The 19,385-nt window shown below is 33.6% G+C and overlaps 2 protein-coding genes across 2 annotated transcripts; both read right to left on the reverse strand.

Moving 5' to 3' along the window:
• Positions 1-1,122: 1,122 nt before the first annotated feature.
• On the reverse strand, positions 1,123-3,259 carry LOC18592589 (abscisic acid 8'-hydroxylase 3-like). The gene is made up of 7 exons (XM_088809206.1): positions 2,978-3,259; positions 2,746-2,898; positions 2,306-2,572; positions 1,962-2,220; positions 1,751-1,857; positions 1,559-1,677; positions 1,123-1,387 (listed from the first exon to the last, which is right to left on the reverse strand). The coding sequence occupies exons 1-7, from the start codon at positions 3,245-3,247 to the stop codon at positions 1,297-1,299; spliced, it is 1,266 nt and encodes a 421-aa protein (XP_088665332.1). The 5' UTR covers positions 3,248-3,259; the 3' UTR covers positions 1,123-1,296.
• An 8,245-nt stretch (positions 3,260-11,504) lies between these two features.
• Positions 11,505-19,011, reverse strand: VIP1 (VIRE2-interacting protein 1). Its single transcript, XM_018125592.2, has 4 exons — positions 18,333-19,011; positions 17,828-17,960; positions 12,395-12,479; positions 11,505-11,901 (listed from the first exon to the last, which is right to left on the reverse strand). Exons 1-4 carry the CDS (start codon positions 18,869-18,871, stop codon positions 11,648-11,650), a joined length of 1,011 nt encoding a protein of 336 aa, XP_017981081.2. The 5' UTR covers positions 18,872-19,011; the 3' UTR covers positions 11,505-11,647.
• Between the last annotated feature and the right edge of the window lie 374 nt (positions 19,012-19,385).

Raw genomic sequence — 19,385 nt, forward strand, 5'->3', positions numbered from 1 at the left:
TAACATCTGTTACTTGGCAACAATATTATATATCAAAAACCAAATATTTTGGGTATTTGAGAGATTGAAGTGGCATTTGGTATCTTAAATGTATTAAAAGCTATCCTATAATAATAATAATAATAATAATAATAATAATAACCACCATTATGAAAATGTGTACAAACCACCTTTCAAGGTTTCACCTAGCAATTCATGAAATATCTGATGGACATTATTTCAAGATAAATAGGGATCTAAACAGATAGGGCATCTAACTTCGAATTTGTTTAATTAAGAAGGTAGATGAACTCTATTATAACTCGAATAAAATCACAAAACATTATCCAAAATCAAATCCTAATAATATAACACTATCTGCTAATTACCCGAATCTATTAAATACTCAATTAAATAACTCAAACATCATAAATAACTAAAAATCATATAAAAATTAATTTTATATTTATTAATTTACAAAAAAAGTTAGTTAAGATGACAAATGTTGTGTTGAGAAGGTAAGGGGATAAAAATTCGAATTTCACAAATTACAATTTTTTGAAACATTATACATAATATTAATATTAATATAAATATATATATATATAATCAGGTTTAGGGTATCTTAAGGGTGATATCCAAAACCTACCTAAACCCGAGTCAGATATTAAAAGCCTTACTCGAATCTAGTAGCCTATAACCGAATCCATTTCATAATCAAATATAGGGTACTGAGTTCAGGTAAGTTTTGGATATCATTCTTAGGAAACTCTAAACTTGAACCTGTTTTTTCTTTTTAGTTTTGACACCTTTTCATAGGGTCTCCAATTTTTTTCCCAGTTTCGACACTTTTTCATAATAATTTAAGAACCAAAATTATGGGTGCTATAAGATCATCAGAATCCGTTAGCATGACAACTTTCTTGTCCTAGTCTTGTAGTCTGCCATTATGCACTCTTAGGTTGAATTTCGGGTGTGTCCTGTCTTGGCCTTCTAACCTTCCATTGTTAACCCTCGGGCTGAATTTCAAATGTGTCCTGGTTAAGAGCATTATCATGAGATTATCTTTTCTTTTCCGGAGGCTCATCTTTACATGTACTAACAATAACTTTGTTATATCACAGTAAGTTGCATATACTCGAAACAAATTGTAATACTTAAAATTTTAGCAAAATTATAGTTTTGTTACAAAATTTACTTCTCCAGCCTTTTTCTTTATCTTGGTCAGATTTATCTTCTGTTCTTGAATTCGTGCTTTAACATTGTTTGTTGCCTTTCATCTGTTTGCTTCTTCTGTAAATCCCAGCTGGGAAAGTTTCAGAGTGGTTCAACCATAATAGGGTATTTGTTTTTTGGCATACGAACAAGTGTTGGCTGCACAGAATCATCTCTCTCCAGAGGTCTCCACCTGCGATAGAGATTACATTGTTATAATGCAAAGACAACTCTCCAATTAACAAAATGAATACTGATTATTCAACTCTAAGTTCCATCTCAAATTGCTTCGTTAATTATGTACTGCTTTGTGCGATTAAAAGGTTTCTGATATCTTTTCTTTAAGCATTGTATTTCATCTTACTTGTATCTGCAGATCAGGTGATGGATGAAGATAGAGATTTCCAGTTTAGCCAGGTTCATTCCAGGGCACATTCGTGGTCCACTGCCAAATCCCAGAAAGCTGAAAGGCTTTACCGGTGCCTGCAATTGAATAGTAGTTTTATCTAAGTACGCATCTGAGAAGAAAACAGAACTTCAACTGTGGATTGCTTACATCGAATCTGGAAGGATCAAAGTTTTGAGGATCAGGGAAAGATTCAGGGTCGTGGTGTATGGAGACAACATCCAGGTTAACTGACCAACCTTTCTTGATGTTGTAGCCTGAAAATTAAGTTAAAAGCGGTAATTAGCAGTCTGGTACCAGAGTGACTTTTCTGCAGAAAATATCAGAAATCGCTGTTCATTTGGTACAGTCATACTAATACCATCAATCTCAAAGTCCTGGGCAGCTTTTCTTGAAAACCATGGTAAAATTGTGGCCCTTCGGAGAGTTTCACTAATTACCTGAATTTCAATGTGTGAAAGTATTAGTAACAGTGAGCTTCCAATAAATGGATTTGTAGTATATAACCAAATAACTGTAAGGTTGCTGCTCACTTTGGCGGTGTAAGGCATTTTATTAACTTCCAACCATGTAAGATCTGTTCCATCCTTTCTATTTGCTTGAATTTCCCAGTGTTCATCCTGCAAAGCTACCCCCAGATTCTAGTTTAAAAGTTTCAAGTGAAAGAAATTAGGATTAGCATGAGCAACATCAAGCACACATTACCCTAAGCTGTTCCAAAACTGCTGGGTTTTCTCCGAGGAATTTGATGAGCCATGTGAGAGCTGCAGTTGTGGTGTCATGACCTGCAACTAGCAAAGTTAAGATGTTGTCCTTCATTTGTTGATCAGTGAGTTTATTTCCGTCATCTCCTGTTTCCGTTCCCCTGCTGTGTTTCATTATCAGGGATTCTAGGAAGTCTTGTTGGATCACTTCCCCATTTCTTCTCCTAGCTATTATTGAGTCTATCATGGCATACATCCTATCGCGAGCCTAATAAGATGGAAATTTATATCAGAGAAAAAACCAAGGACTCTGTTTATTTTCACAAATGCCTCATCTAAAATGTCACAACCATGTTCCATGCATGATTTTGTCATTCTGGTCCAGAATAAATTTGCTTGTGATATGCCATGGCTGAGTTTATAACATAGAAGAAATGTTACCTTAATACCACAATGAAAAGCTGTTCCTGGGATTTTAAAAGGCAAGGAAGCAAAAGAAGAAGAAATGAGTTTGAAATTGGCCCTGAACATTTCCTGCTCCTCACCGCAGGGTTCAAGGCTCATTATCATGTTGCCTATTACTTTGAGAGTGAACTGCAAAACGCCAAGGATTAGTTCTCCTTCCAGATAAAACATATCAGGAAATTTGAATTAACCATATTGAAAACTCAACTGAAGAAGCCTCTTCAAGGACTAATACTCTTCGGCCAGACCATTGATCTAGCGTTTCAATTGCCTGACTGTTAATAAAGTGGAAGAACTTTTTCAAACCATCGATAGAGAGGGGTTCAGCTATTAGGCGTCTAAGCCGCTTGTGTGCTTCTCCGTTGGCTTGGAGCAAACTGGTTGGACCCAAAACCTGCTGCCCTGTATAAAAGAGGTTTAAGCTCACCATCCCATCTTTTCCTGTCAATAAAATCTTGCTTGCTTCTCTGCCTGTCATGAAGACAGTGAATCTCCCCAAAACGAAGGTCTTGAACACTTTTCCATATCTGTTGAAGATGTCTATGTAAGCCGATACTTCAAAACATAAAGAATAGAATTTGATTTGGTTACATACCAAAATTTAGTTAATTACCTCTGCTGCCTCTTGTTCATAAAACTGAATATGCCAGATGGGCTTGAAAAGTCTGACAGAAATGACAAACTTTCACCTATTATAGGCCAACCCAAGCTTCCAGGGATTCCGTCCATTTCTTTTGGCGAACTCCAAATATACAGTAAGCTGAAAGCTGAGCATACAAATAGGAACAGGAGAAACATGATCAACAAGATGCTTAGCTCCATTTCAGTCAGTGAGCCAATATTCCACGCGAAATGCAGAAGTACCAAAATTGGTATTAAACTTATCAAAGTATATCTGTATACAGAACTTCAAGTGATATGATGAGATTTTTCAGGTATATTCTTCTACGTCCTGGTTATTGGATTAAGCTTGGCTGCGGGAGTATATACAGGACAGATTAATATATAAGGTGATACCTTGAGATGCATGATGACGGTCATAGCTTTGTTGCTTTTAACAATTTTAAAATCTATGCAGCAATTACTTAGCTATGAACGATACTCCAATTAAAACGACTCTTTCTTGCTCTAATCGTTGTAATGTCAGAAATCATGTTTTTCTTATAAGATTTATCAATTCTTTGGTCTGCATCTTCTGAGAGGTTTGCTGCCATCCCCTTGTTCTTTGATGAACCAATCTTTTTTCTTTTTTCTTGCGTTAATGGATCTTGTCAGCCGTATAAGGCAATAGGAAAGGTCCAAAAGAAGGAAGAAAACAAATGTTAACTTTGTATACAGGTTAAAAATTCCAGAAGATATCATTTGTTCTTATGGTCATTTCTTTTTCTTTTCTTTTTTTTTTTTTCATATTTAAAGCATATGAAAGCTAATAAACCGGGAGCTCTTGTCTTTTTTCCTCCAATATGCCGGTCTAAGTGAGAGAGACCCACTGAACATTAGCCTTGGTAGTGATCATTTGCATGCCGACCTCGGGATTTTCCTTTATTAGGTGTATTTAACAGATCAGCCAAAGTCATTTTCATTCAATATTAAGAGATAGGGAAGATAGCAATTCCCTTCTAAAGCACTTTGCATTGGTTTCACAAGCGGTTATCAGTTATTGTTATAAAAATTGTTGAAATCTATACTCAAAAAGATAAAGAAGAACACATGAAGATCAATTCGAGACACGCGATAAGAGGCGTTGATTTCAGAGAAAATTTCCATCGCTACCTCAGTGCAAATAACAATTAATGATGTCTTACTCTCAAGACACAATTAACCACTCAAGGGTCTTCTAATATGCACTCAATTAGAAAATCCAATGAACTCGTAAATCTCTCAACTCCTCTTGAAGGAATTTTAAAATGAAGAAGAATAAAGTTTTTGAAAACATGGAATGCTTAGAATGAATTTTTTAGAAAGAAGGGATGGGTATTTATAGATAGCGAAACATCACCAACATGCCTCTTCATTCAGACACACCTATTCATGAAGTGAACAAATATGTCTTTCTAAAAAGACATGCCTTTCTACAATCAAAGGTCATACCTCTCTCAATAGACATATTAAATTTTGAATCACCAAAAATAAAATAGGAATTAAAAAGCCAACAATCCCCCACATGATTTGAAATTTAAGGAATACCAAAATAGTCTTTTAAAATGTATTTGATGAAGGTGTCTTATGGATTTGAACCTCACTTAGTATGTGAAAATCCATTCAGACGAATCATAGTGAACTTGCGTCTTGAACTGATCTTCTAGCCTGAGCTTTAATTCATCATTCGTACAAGATTTTATTGAGTTCTAAATAGGGACGCACTTTATGGCCTTGCACTCATATCTTGCTTTTTGAGTACTCTAGAGAAAGCCCAATCTCATAGGTTACAGCCTCACTACCACACTCAAATAGGTGAGTTCTTCAAGGACATGTGTAACGGAAACATATTCTACATAATTTGCTGCAAACTCATTCAAAGCATGTACTCTTCCTAATCACTACATTAAGTACCATAAAATCACAATGGGACTATAAAACTCTTAAAAGATGGTACTTCTTCAATCACTAAATAGCTTGTTTTTACCACATTGAACTTTCGTCTTGAGATCTCCAGTCAGAAAGGTTGGGTTACCACTGCTAGTAATTTCTAATTATTGGGCTCCAGTCCCATCCCTCTTAGACATTCAATAACTTGATTTCGAGCCAGTCCTTTCGTTAATAGATCCGTAATATTCTTCGAAGAAGGAATGTAATCCAACGTGATTACTCCATTTTTAATTAAACTCAAAATTGTTTTCTACATCAAACGCAGATGTCTCTTTTGCTCATTTAAGTTCTTTTATTTACATTTCACAGTAGTCGCTTGATTGTCACAATGAAAGTCAGGAATTGGTTTTTCAATAATTGGAATATCCATTAATAAATGTTTAAGCCATTCCACTTGTTGTGTCATCGCCTCTAAGGCTATCATCTCGGATTCCATGGAGGACTAAGAAATACATGTTTGCTTGGAGGATTTCCATGCAACAACAACTCCACCTAATGTGAAAACATATCCTATAGTAGCTTTAGGTTCATTTGAATCAAAGATCTAGTTTGCATTGCTATGGCCTTCGAGCACAATAGGATAACCCAAATAGTGTATACCCAATGATATAGTACTCTTTAGAAATCTCAATGTCCTTTTTAATGCCGTCCAATGGTTTATATCAAGATTACTGGTATATCTACTTAACCTTCCCACTACTTGTGTTATATTAGGTCTCGTAGCATTCGAGAGATATATGAGTATACCAATATTAATTGAATTTTTCCTTAGTTTCACATTCGAATCATAAGGCATACTCAGGTTTACAATCATATTAATTGAATTTATTCAATATTTTCTTGATATAATGTGATTGTGTAATTGTAATACCCGTAAGAGTTCGTAAAATCCTAACTTCCAAAATAACATCTACCTCTCCTAAATCTTTCGTGTCAAAGTTATTCAACAAAAAATATTTAGTCTTCTTAATAACACTCAAATTGCTACCGAAAATGAGAATAATCATTGACATACAAACATAATATGACACACCTAAAGTTAGTAATTTTAATATAAACACATTTATTAGAGTCATTTATGGAAAATTCATTTGACAAGATGATTTATCAAATTTCTCATGCCATTGCATTATGGCTTGATTTAATCCATATAAGGATTTCATTAGTTTACAAACCTTATGCTCCTGACCCGACGTGACAAATCCCCCCAGTTGTTCCATATATATTTCTTCTTCTAATTCTCCATTTAGGAAGGCGATTTTAACGTCCATTTGATGGATCTTCAACTTATATATGGATGCCAAAATTATAAGCATTTGGATTGTCATCATTTTTTCTAATGGAGAATAAGTGTCGAAATAATCAAATCCCACCTTTTTAGAATAACCTGTCGCAACTAATCTTGCCTTGAATTTTTCTATGAACCCATCTAGCCAAAGTTTCTTTTTAAATATCCACTTACAACCAATAGCTTTGCACCCCTTAGGCAATTCAGTCAAAATCCAAGTTTTATTATTTATTAAATACTCCATTTCAACATTTATGGCATTTTTTCAAAAAGTAGAGTCTACAGATGATGTGGCCTGCTTGCATGTTCAATGATCATCTTCCATTAGATAAGTATAAAAATCATTTCCAAAATTTTTCTTTGCCCTTGCTGTTTTGCTTCCTCTAGGACCTTCCATATTGATCATATCTTCTTCCTTTTACTCTACCGAAATTGGAATGCATTCAAAAGATATTAATTTATTCACCTTAATTTTTAAGGGTAAAATATCCTCAAAAAACACAATATCTCTCGATTTTATGAAACTGTTGACACTTATATCAATAATTTTGAATTTTATTACTAAAATCCTGTAGGTAACACAATCTTGGGAATAACCCACAAGAACTCCATCAATGGTTTTAGGTCCTAGTTTTTTCCTTTTAATTTTAAGAATTTTAACTTTTGCCAAGCACTCCCACACTCTTAAATAATTTAAATTGGGTTACTACATTTTCCATAGTTCATACGGAGTTTTGTTTAATTTCTTTTGAGGAACTCTATTTAAAATGTAACATGCAGATATGAGTACTTTATTCCATAAATTTTTTGAGAGTCTGGAACTTGAGAACATACAATTTACAATATCCAATAAAGTTTGATTTTTCCTCTCTACCACACCGTTTGATTGGGTTATGTAAGGGGGATATTGATGAACAATTCCATTTTCATTACAGAAGTTTGAAGACTCTATATAATCATATTCTCCTCCCCTATTTGAATGAAGAATTTTGATTCTTTTTTCTTTTTAATTTTTAACTTCATTTTTATATGCAGTAAACATAACCAAAACCTCATCTTTTGTTCATATTGGAAAGACATAATAATATTTTAAAAAATCATTTGTGAAAGTAATAAGGTATCTTTTACCATTTCTAGAGTAAACTTGAATGTCACAAATATCGCTATGTATTAACTCTAAGATTGTAGATTTTGTAATTATAAATTTAAAAGGGTTTCTAGGTAATTTAGACTGCACACAAATTTTACATTTTTTTCATGCACGTTTACGTTAGATTTAGGAATAAGATCCAAATTGATCATTCTTTTAATAGATGTATTATTAATATGTCCTAAACAACCAAGCCAAACATTAAAAGAAAGAACAACATTATGAAGAGAAAAACTATTATTACTTTTGTTACCATGACAAATAACATTCGACACATTTAACTTGAAGAGACCCTCGGATACATATCTTTTACTAACAAAAGACTCATTTCTATTAATTACAACTTTAGTGGACTCAAACAATAATTTATAGCCATCTCTAATAAGAAGAAAGCCGCTAATCAAATTCATTCTAATGTCGGGGGCATGTTACACTTTATGAAGAGACAAGATCTTCCTAGAAGTCAGTAATATATCTATCCTTCCTTCTCCTTTCACTTGTGCAACCACAGCATTACCCATGTTCACCTATGTTCACGTATTTTCTGTCAATGCCTTGATATTTTAAAAATATGAATTGGTAAGCACCAACATGGATATTAGCACCAATATCAATTCACCAATCGGTAGACTCACACACTAAATTGACCACAAGAATGTTTGAAATAAACCTATTGTCATTCTCACTAGTCACAACATTGACTTGTGAAACCAGTGTCTCAGACGTTTTTTAGTCTTTGCGAAGGCAACAAACTCTTACCAGATGCCTCGGTATTCCACAAACAAAGCAACATCTCATTTTTTTCTTGTTAACACTAAATGGTTGTTTACGAAAATTATTTTTTGAAAACTTCCTTTTTTTTCAAGTTTGAATTTTTTTCATTATATTATGTTTACTTTATCCTCAAACTCATTGGACAGTTTATCCTTATCTCTATGTTTTTTTTTTTCAATTTGAAGAAAAATAATCAAATTGTCCATAGTCAAAGTCTCATGTTTGCATTTTAAGGAAGCAAAGCACCCACATGAAATTTTTCACACATTTCAATTTTCTTTTGTTTTAACTCATGAATAAGAACTTGAAAAAGGTGTGCTTGTTCCACAATAAATTTATTATCAATCATTTTAAAGTTCATATATTTTCCTATAATGTAGTTATCAAGACCTTCATCCTCTTTACCATATTTCTTTTCTAATGCTTCTTACAATTCACTGCAATTTTTTTAGTGCAAAAGATATAGTAAAGATTATTAGACAAAGTAGTCAAAATACATCCATGACAATGATAATCCTTATCTAATTGTGTTTGTGTGCTTGTATTTTTAGTTATGTTAGAACTAGAGTTTTGATTTGACGGACTAATAGGATCGAAATTTTCATTTGAAGAAACAATAGGACTGGAGATAACAGTAAAAAGTCCTCAGGTTGTTAACCAATAACGTGTTTGATTATGCCATTTATGAAAGTTTTGCCTAGAGAATTTCTCCAAATTTGCAGAAATTTGTTCTTCAATAGAAACTATTTTTTTAAAAAAAATGCAAAACAAAAATCTACTCTGAAATTGTTGGAATCTATGCTCGAAAAGATAAAAAAGAACACACAAAGAAATAACAGAGACTTAACAGTTAACAACAAAAAGAAATAAGAAAGTGTTTTGAATGTGAAAACCGGTTTGAGGCACATTATGAAAAGCATTGACTTCAGAGTAGATTTCCGTTGCTACCTCAGTACAGATTGTAATTGATGATGTCTTACTCCCAGGATACAACGAACTACTAAAGGATCTTTTAATGTGCATTCAAATAGAAAATCTATCGAACTCGTAAATCTCTCAACTGTTTTTGAAGAAATTTTAAAATGAAGAAGAATAGAGTTTTTGAAAATACAGTATGCTTAGAATAAATTTTTCAGAAAGAGGGAATGGGTGTTTATAAATAGTGAAACATCACCAATGTGCGTCTTCATTTAGACACACCTATTTATGAAGTAAACAAATTTGTCCTTCTAAAGAGACATGTCTTTCTACAATCAAAGGTCATCCTTTTCCAATAGACACATTAAATTTTGAATCACCAAAAATAAAATAGGAATTAAAAAGGCAACAAGAAAATTGCCTAAAACACTAATAAAAACAAAAAAACATAATTGTTCATATCAATTTATACACCTTATGTACATCCTGAATTAACCTCACAAAAAAACTTATACCTACTCTAAACCTACCTTGATAATCTGATAACAAAAATAATTTAAATCATAAAAGACATAATTCACGACAATTTGAAAGAAAATTCAAAAAATAAGATTTCCGGATAAACTTTGATGGATTATTTCTGTTTTTCTTTTTGGTATGTCTATATTTTTACGTGTAAATATTAGATGGTCGTAAAATTTTGAGCTTGATTGTGACATTTGTTTTTCCGCTCATTCGTGATATCTAATTTTTAATCATGAAGGATAGTGGACGAGACTTAATCCTATCAAGTTGAAATGCTTTGCTCTGTAATGATATGCCCAAAGTAAGTAACAAAATTTTCTTCCCTGTTACGGATCGGCCAATCAGGGATCTCTAAGACTTGTGGTCTCGGCTATGGGGAGTTTTCCAAGGTATGCTCTTCATCTAAAAGGCATCATCGTAGCCTTTCTTCGATGAATTCTTCTCAACTATCTTTTGTTTTTTTTTTATTACATCATCTTATAAATTAAGTTGTTTGAACTGGCGTTTAGGCCTTTTCTTTTGTCGTTATTGATCATTAGTTTGTTTATTTATGTTGAACAACCAAAAAATAATATAGGGTCATCCTTTGTTTACAAGGCAACTGGTGAAGCATTATTAGTCGTTGTAAATAAAGTAGAAGAAGATTTGCAAGTAAAAGCGGGGCCTTTCATGTCTTTCCTAGCAACAACAGTTGTAGTTTTATATCATTTGGTTGCTGGCGTGCATATAATATCAAATAGTGTATATATATATAAAGTGACTTGATAGTTTTAAAAGGGGAGACATGGATACCAAACTTGGGCTTTCCGGCTTCCAGGATTTAATAATCCTTTTCGTCGGTACCAAAATCTTAATCATCTTGCATCTCCCAGTCTGTTCCAGATTCGTTTTACCCTGGATATACCACAACAAATTTACATCAGCCTCGACACCCCTGGCCTTTATTTATACAAGGGGTTGTTGAATACAAATTTTTATAGTATTATTAGCTTTCATAATAAATGCAATGTTGTTACAATATTGTATGCAAAAATCAGCAAGCCACGCAATTGAATGAATACCAAAAACTAAAATATAATAATGGGAGAAGAAGAAAAGATGAACAGGGGAAGGTAATGGTCGCAAGATGAGAAATCTAATTGAGACTTGGCAAACATTACGTAATCTGAAATATTGGCACGCTGGGTGGTTCCTATTCTTTGATTTTTGATTTCGGTCAAAGTCAGCCCATTCTTGTGCAAGAAACATAATTGGGATATCCTTCCCTTGGAAAACATATTCATACTCATACATCAAGTCATACACCATCTCCAGAGGATAATTATTCTATAAATATAAAGATCATACACCATCTCCAGAGGATAATTATTCTATAAATATAAAGATTAGTTACAACATCATCTAGCCATCAATCATGCAATAGAATTAGGACCTAATCTCTCTACACAACACATTTAAATTCATTTCTACTCTATTGGGTGATAAAAGCCATATGTGAAACTGATACCAAGGGACTGATTGGAGCAACACTCTTCACAACCTTAACCTGCAAGGCATATACATATGTCTATGTACAAGATGCTACCTTGAATGCATTTCCTTAGGTTTTCCAAGTATTAGCTTCCAACATGAAACTAAGCCCGCTGGTTAAAGTCCATGAAGCAAGGTTGAGGCTGTCCATTAAGAGTTTGGTTGTTGGTGGATGACTGAGACATCTGCTGCTGTTGCTGCTGTGTGGGTTGATGGCCACTAAAGTGATGTGGGGCAGCTTGGTGGGGTAAAAATTGAGGAGGCAGTCCTCTATTGAAAGGGTTTCCATTCATAGCTGACATTTGGCCAGCTTGTATCTTAAGTCGTTGCACTTCTTCCCTCAATGCATCATTCAAAGCTGCAAACCATAGACAAATAAATAAATACACCATACCTTTGAAGCATAATTTGTTAACTATCTGGACCTATTTGATGACCTAGTAGGAATTAGTTACATTAAGAACAATATTATGACATTATCTATAGGGCATCTGAAAACCATATGGAAACAAAACTGTGACATATCCTTCTCCATGCCATATTAATTAAGTCCTTTTTTGAACACCTCTAAATTTACAATTTAACTGTGCCAAATTATTTTACATGCCATATTAACTAGGTCCTTTTCTGTACACTTTTAAATTTATCATTTAATTCATAAAATTTTGAAGTGCACATTGGGTCCACTTGATGCAATCACTTAACTGAAAATTGGCACGGGTTTGTTAGTTTTACCAACACAATCATAACTGATGAATGACTATGAAAATGCAATCACTTAATTATGATGCTTCCAGCCACCACCGGTAAAATTGCAGCATATAGTTCAAAAATGTGTAAAACATGCATACCATCTCTAAGCTGTGCTTGTTGCTCCATAGCCTGAAGCCGTAGTTTGAGTTCCTTATTCTCAGCAGTCAACCCAGTGGTATCTCTCTGCATCATAAGAAAAATAAGTTAGAATCAGTTCCCTTCCTTCACTGTGGGTGCATTAAAACAAATATTAGAGCCTTAAAGATGCGAAACATGTGCTTTCCAGGTTAGCATCCGCAGCACAGGTAAATTGATAGGACTCTAGAAATACATTCATACAATTAGGTGCATAACATTGACAACTAAGCGGTCCCAGTGAGAAGCACGTCAGACAAATTGTGCAAACTGGACAAAGCAAAAAGGCAAAAAAGCAATAGAAGCAAAGAACCTGCACAACCAACCCATCATCAAACCATCAATCAACAATTTAGACATAGACATGAAAAATATACACATGCATGCCTTCATGTTTAAAATAGCAGTTTGACTAGATTAATCTTTTATGTCTGTAGAACTTCGTATGTAACTTATGAGGGACAAAAAGAAAACCCATTAAAGGATCAAATTACTTAGAATTTTATAATAAAATCAATTGTAACATTTATATCTTCAGCATATTTTTGGGTTATTTAGGTTACTTTATCTTGTTTACCAAGTATCATGGATTGGGGAGTAGCTTACAGATACCTATCTCATTTCAGTTTCTAGTAGGTTTGGGTCATTGAGATTTCTACCTAGCTCTCCCTTTTCCTTCTGTTGTTTCTAGATTTCTGAGTCTCCTCTGTTTCTTTCTTTTCCTTTTTTCCTCCTCTGATTTCCCTCTACATTAGTAACTGAACAGCTATGGAATCTAATAAGAAACCACACTGATGCTTGCTAACAACCAGTAACATATGAAGAACAAAGCAGAAATTTCCAATACATGAGTGGAAGAAACTTTCAAGGTTAAAACATAGTTAACCTAACCAGATCAGATGCCATTCAAAGAAACAAAAAACAGATCAGACAATGGCACATTCAAAGTGTCGAGTACCGAGTCACTGGTTTAACCATTGGGTCATTTCAGTCAATAAAAATATTTTAATAAATTATAAATACTTTAAATAAGTTAATACATTATGTCATAAGTTAAAAGCTTGACCAAGAGCACACACATAGAAATATGACATATCAGTTCGTCATCTATAAGAATGAAACAAGCATTAGCCTATGGATTCAATATAAGTATGTAGTTTAATATGACATATCAGTTCATCATCTATAAGAATGAAACAAGCATTAGACTATGGATTCAATATAAGCATGTAGTTTAATTTTTGGCTTGAACCATGTACCAAAAAATATCAAAAGGTGCAAAACTAATTTTCTACTGTGAAACTAATTTACAATTAGAACAATCCCACCAATTTATAATTGTAAAGTAAGCCGAAAGCTTGAAACTAAGTACTTCACTATAAAAAATCAATTTACAATGATATATTTTACTAAAATCCCACGAAAGTGAACTGAAACTAACAATCATTACTATAAAAAAAACAATTTACATATCCAATGATTAATTTTCATTAAAATCCCATCGATTTGTAAATAAATTCTCACTAAGAACATAAAAACCAAGATGAGAATTCTCAAAAAACCAAAAGAGAAAAACATAAATATAAAAACTCAAGAACTAATAAAAGTTGTTACTTAAAGGTTACAACTTCAATGCAACCCACACTTTGTGAATTTAGGTCATCTAAAATAGTGTCTCTTGCATTGAATTGATCTTTGATGTGCCAGAAGTAGGAAGAAAAAAGGGGTTAGGTTTTTTGAACTTGCGCAGAAGTGCAGTACATCATTTCTGAGTTTTCTTAGTTTTTAGTATTTTAGCTTTTCTCTTTTCAAAACTTTGAAACTTGTATTTTAGTTATTAAAATTTTAAATTAAATTATTTGGATTAAAATGACAAAACAACCCATAGATTTTATTGCAAGCTAAATTAATCATGGTTTTAAGATCATTTTATCAAATATGTCAAACCCTTTCAGTTCGGTAAAAGTAGTCCAGTTCATCAATTTTCTTATTAACTCACCAAGTCAAAGCTGTTCTACACGGGTTAACTGCAAAAATGATCTAATAGAAAAATCAAATTGGCTCTAACACCAGGTTACCAGTGACCATTGGTCCAATCCGATTCTGATAACTATTTGGAAAACATGTCTTAACACTGTTGAGGTGGATTCATGCCATATTAAATGCTGGGAAAAGTTAGCTCTGTGCACTTTCTTGAATCATGCCAAGGAATGAGGGGAGGACATAATCCTCCTTTTTGGCATAGCTTTTTAATTGTTCCATATCAAACCTTCTTTCATTCTGCTACTACCATAAGCCATTCCTATACCTACAAAAATGACAATTCCGTGATAAACTAAGGGCAGTTGGGTTGATCAATTTCAGCCCATGAACTCTCTAAAAGGGTGTTTGCGGATTTGTTTAACATATTATAAATAATCTGCTAGATAACCATTACTTTTGAGTTCTCCAAATAGTCAATAATAGCTTCAAGAACCTAATATTCAATTGAGAAATAAGTAGAATATTACCATCTAATTATCCTTTGACTATTCCGTATGTGGCAAGCGGATGCATTTCATTACATGAATGAAGATGTATATTCTGCAAATCAAATATTTCACACTTAATCCCTCTTTTTCTATAGGGCTTGAACAAGGAAAAACTCCATTCCTCCACCTTCTTCTTCTTGTGAAAGTCTGACTTTCCCTTTGTAGATATTTCTGTTGATCTGCCTCCCAATGAGTACTTCAAACTCATGGATCTTGCCGGAAGTATTCCAGGATGGTTGATTTTTTATGGGTAAAATAAAAACTGTACAGTTTATGTTGGCTTTCAGATGAATCTAGTACAATGGATATTCTGATTACTTTGTTCCATTTGACCTCTGGTTATTTTAGCCCATAGTTATCAAAACTGGACTGGACCGACGATCGAACCGTTTGAACTGATGACCCAATGCTAGAACCAGTCCAACTCTACTGTTACATCATCTTTGCAATTAACTTGTAATAGAACTGCTTTTACCCGGCTAGTTAATAAGAAACCTGATAAGCCAGATGTGTTTGACATATACTAATAAGATGACTTTATAATCATAATTGATTTAGCTTTTCAAAAAAAATTTTGGGTCGTTTTGTCATTTAACTAAAAAAATTGATTAAAAAATTTTAATAACTAAAAAACAAGTTAAACTTTGAAAAAAAATGCTGAAAAACTAAAAACTAAGAAATATCAGAAAAGATCTGTTGCACCTCTGCACAACTTGAAAAAACCCTAACCCCTTTCTTCTTCCTCTTTCTACAGGAGCCTCGTAGATCACTTCAAGACAAGAGGCACCATTTCTGAGGGCCAAAACTCACAAATTCTGGTTTGTAATGAAGCTGTATCCTTCAAGTCCCAACTTTTATTAACTTTTGAGTTGGGTCTTTGAAGTTTGAAGGTTTTTGTGCTTCTCTTTTTTTTTCTGTGTTTTTTTTTCTTTGGTTTTCTATAATTTCCATCTTTATTTTTTATGTTCTTCAGTGAAATTTATTTATAAATTGGTGGAATTTTAATGAAAATTATCATTGTACATGTAAATTGTTTGTTTTAATAATGACTGTTAGTTTCACTTCGCTTTACAACTATAAATTGGTGGAATTTTAATGAAATTTATCATTATAAACTAATTTTTTATAATAAAGCACTTAGTTTCAGGCTTTCAGCTCACTTTACATTTATAAATTGGTGGGATTATCATAATTGTAAATTAGTTCCAAGGTTGAAAATTAGTCTTGCAACTTGATATTTTTGGCACATGGTTCAAGATGAAACTAAACTACATGCTTATATTTTACGTTAAACTAATGCCTGCTTCATTCTTATAGACGAACTGATATATCATAATTCAATATGTGTGCTTTTTTCAGGATTTTCACTAGTAATATAACTTATTAATTTATTTAAAGTATTTATAATTTTTTACAATATTTTAATTGACCTAACAATTGACCCAAATGACCCAGCAGTTGAACCACTGACCCAACACCTTAAACAGTTCATTTGTCTAGTCCAGTTCTGATAACTATGATGCTCCACTTATATATGCTACAAATGCACATTAAAAGCATTAATATTTGTCCAAAACCGAAGTAGTCAGATTTTATTACTAAACACAATGGCTCCCTTGCCTCTCATAACACTCCTATGTTACTTGGTTCTTATTTTCCTAACATCCCCATTGAACACATGGGTTTAAAGTAGTCTTAGGCATCATGAATTGGTGATTCGGCCCTTGAACCTCTAAGTATAAGGAAAAAACTCTTAAAACTAGAATTCACCTATGTCAGACACATCCCATGTCCACCATTAGAATCTGAATCCAAGCAACATAAGCATACACCCTCTAACAGCAACAAGCGGTGGATATCATGAACTCAATTCAAATTGCAAGAGTATAGCAAGTATGTTAAGATATAAGCCAAACTGATTGGTTGAGATGTACAAATCTAAGCATGAAAAATGATTCCTAAGGAATGAAGATAGAAAAAGTCAAGAGAATTACAATGTCAACAACACATATCCAAAACTTTCAATGTTGCTATCATAATGCCTCAAAGTTTTTATGACACATAGAATTCAGTATGCATACCCATTTTTTCCCATCTTCTTCAAGGATTGATCAATAAGTGTTATACAAGGTAATTAAGTGTGTCAACAACACAGTTAGCAATGCAAGAGACACAATGGAACCTCTAAAAAGGCAGCAAAAGAGGCTAAAGATTCAGGCAATAATTAATTAGACTAGAAAAGAAGCAAAACAAGGCCTGTATAACATTTAAAATTTCTTCCAAAAAAGAGAACTCTATGCATCTATACAACAAAGAAGTATTATGGAAGTCGAAAACAATCTCAAAAAGATTTTCCTCTTAAATTCAAGTTGTTTTGCGAGGTTTCCTTTCCCCCCAAGGAAGAAATGAATACCACTGCTTATTATAGAACCAATAGTTTTTCAAAATAGTAGTAAATTAAATAAATTCCCAAAAAAAATTGGTAAAGTCTCAACAATTATTCCAATGATCACATAATAGATTTAACCTATAGATGAATATGCAAGCTTCTGTTTCATGCTTAAATATATTGTGTGTGTGTGTGTGTGTGTGTGTGTGTGATAATATATATTATATGTTATATAAAATCACAATCCGTAGCTAGACGCAGCTATAATTAAAAATCAATCAGAGAAGAGCAGACTTTGACTTTGGAAATTGGAAAACCGTGTGTATATGATTGAGATATTATTTTAACAGGGAAAATAACAAAAGAAAAAACCCATCTGAATACAAGAACCTGAAAAGTTCATGTTCTTGAAAGGAGCAAAGGATCACGTTTTTGAGGTGTAAAGCTAATCCAAAGAGAGCATAAAGTGCATTTACCTGTAACATTGTGACCTGCGCGGAGAGATTGGTAGCTTCTGTCTGAAGAGTCTGCACTTTCCTCTCCAGCTCACTCGTGTATCGAATCTTCCTCTCCTTTGAACGCGCAGCTGATTGCCTGTTAGCCAGAATCCTACAACCCAAAACGGACTTCATTTAGTAATTGCACCAACTAATTACATTCATAAGACAACATATTTTCTACTATTTTTTGAATTAGTTTAATTAAAATAAAGTAATTACTACTATATTACAATTTTACAAACAAAAAGGCCAAAAAAATAAAGGAAGAAGAAGAAATTAATAATAAATTTTTTAAAAAAAATCGAGGGGTGGGTTGACCATAGAGGTAAAACACAAACTTGTCTCTGGTAAATTACAAATCAAACTACAAAGTCCAACGAAAACAAGAAGAGAAGAAAAAAAAATCATATAATCGTGGAAAACATTTCCACTTAATTTAATTAGAAGAAAAGAACTAGTACTACTAAAAAGAGAGGGGTACCTTTTAGCTCTCTTGGGATCAATAAGGGCAAGCTCAGCAAGTCTATCAGGAGCCATGGCCTTCTTAATACCATCAACGGCCATCAAAGACTCAATCTCAAACGACGCCGTAGTCGACCCATCCATCGAATTACTATGTCTATGATGAACCCTTTTCTCTCCCACCCCTCCTTTCCCGCCAAATTTCTCATCTCCAGCTCCTCCGGAAATCGCGGGGCCAGTCAACCCAAGTCCGTCGAAGAAATCAGAGTCAACAGAAAGGCTACGGAGGTGGGAAGAGATATGCCTAGGATTACTGTGGGAGGAGCGAGGAGGGCCGTTGGATGAGGAGTCGTCGGAGGAATCGGCGGGGACGGGGATTACAGGTGGCGGAGCGGGATTGGAGGACGAAGCCGGGAGGTCAAGGGAGGAAAGATCGAGGTCGGAAGGGTCGAAGAGGAGAAGATCGTCGAAACGGAAAGTTGTGTCGGAGTGGGCCCGCCTGTGGTGAGCTCCACGTGGAGGCATTTGGTCTATCTCAACTGTCAGTTTTTGCTCCATCTCTTTTGGTAAATAGGCGGAGGATACGGCGGCGGCGGTGGCGCTGTTTGGTGGAGTAGATTAATATTATGAGATGAGTAAAAGAGGTTGAAAATAAAAGTGAGTAGAGAGCATGGGGCGGAGAAGGGGGTTTTGGTCGAAAAAGAGATATTATGCGTACAAAAGGGGGGGTTGAACTTAATAAAAACAAACTCCTTTAATATTTTATTTCTTTAAAGCTTTTCTTTTATTCTTTTCATTTCTCTTTCCAAAAAAAAAATAATGCGCATCTTTGACATTAACTTAAATTTTCTATTTTGGTTATTTTTTAGGACTATTTAATGAAATAACTTTTTCTAAAAAATCGTATTTTCTGAGAAAAAAATTCAAAAAAAATAAAGGAGTTTATAATGTTTAGTGTACCTATGTAATTTTTACCCAGTAATAATTAGCAATAATTAAAAGTATTCCTAAAAAATTTGAGATTTTGGATTCAAAAGTGTATAAATGTCTACATTAATATTTTCTTGTCCGA

This window comes from Theobroma cacao, chromosome 8 (genome assembly GCF_053813885.1).
Source record: "Theobroma cacao isolate CCN51 chromosome 8, ASM5381388v1, whole genome shotgun sequence".
NCBI lineage: Eukaryota > Viridiplantae > Streptophyta > Magnoliopsida > Malvales > Malvaceae > Theobroma > Theobroma cacao.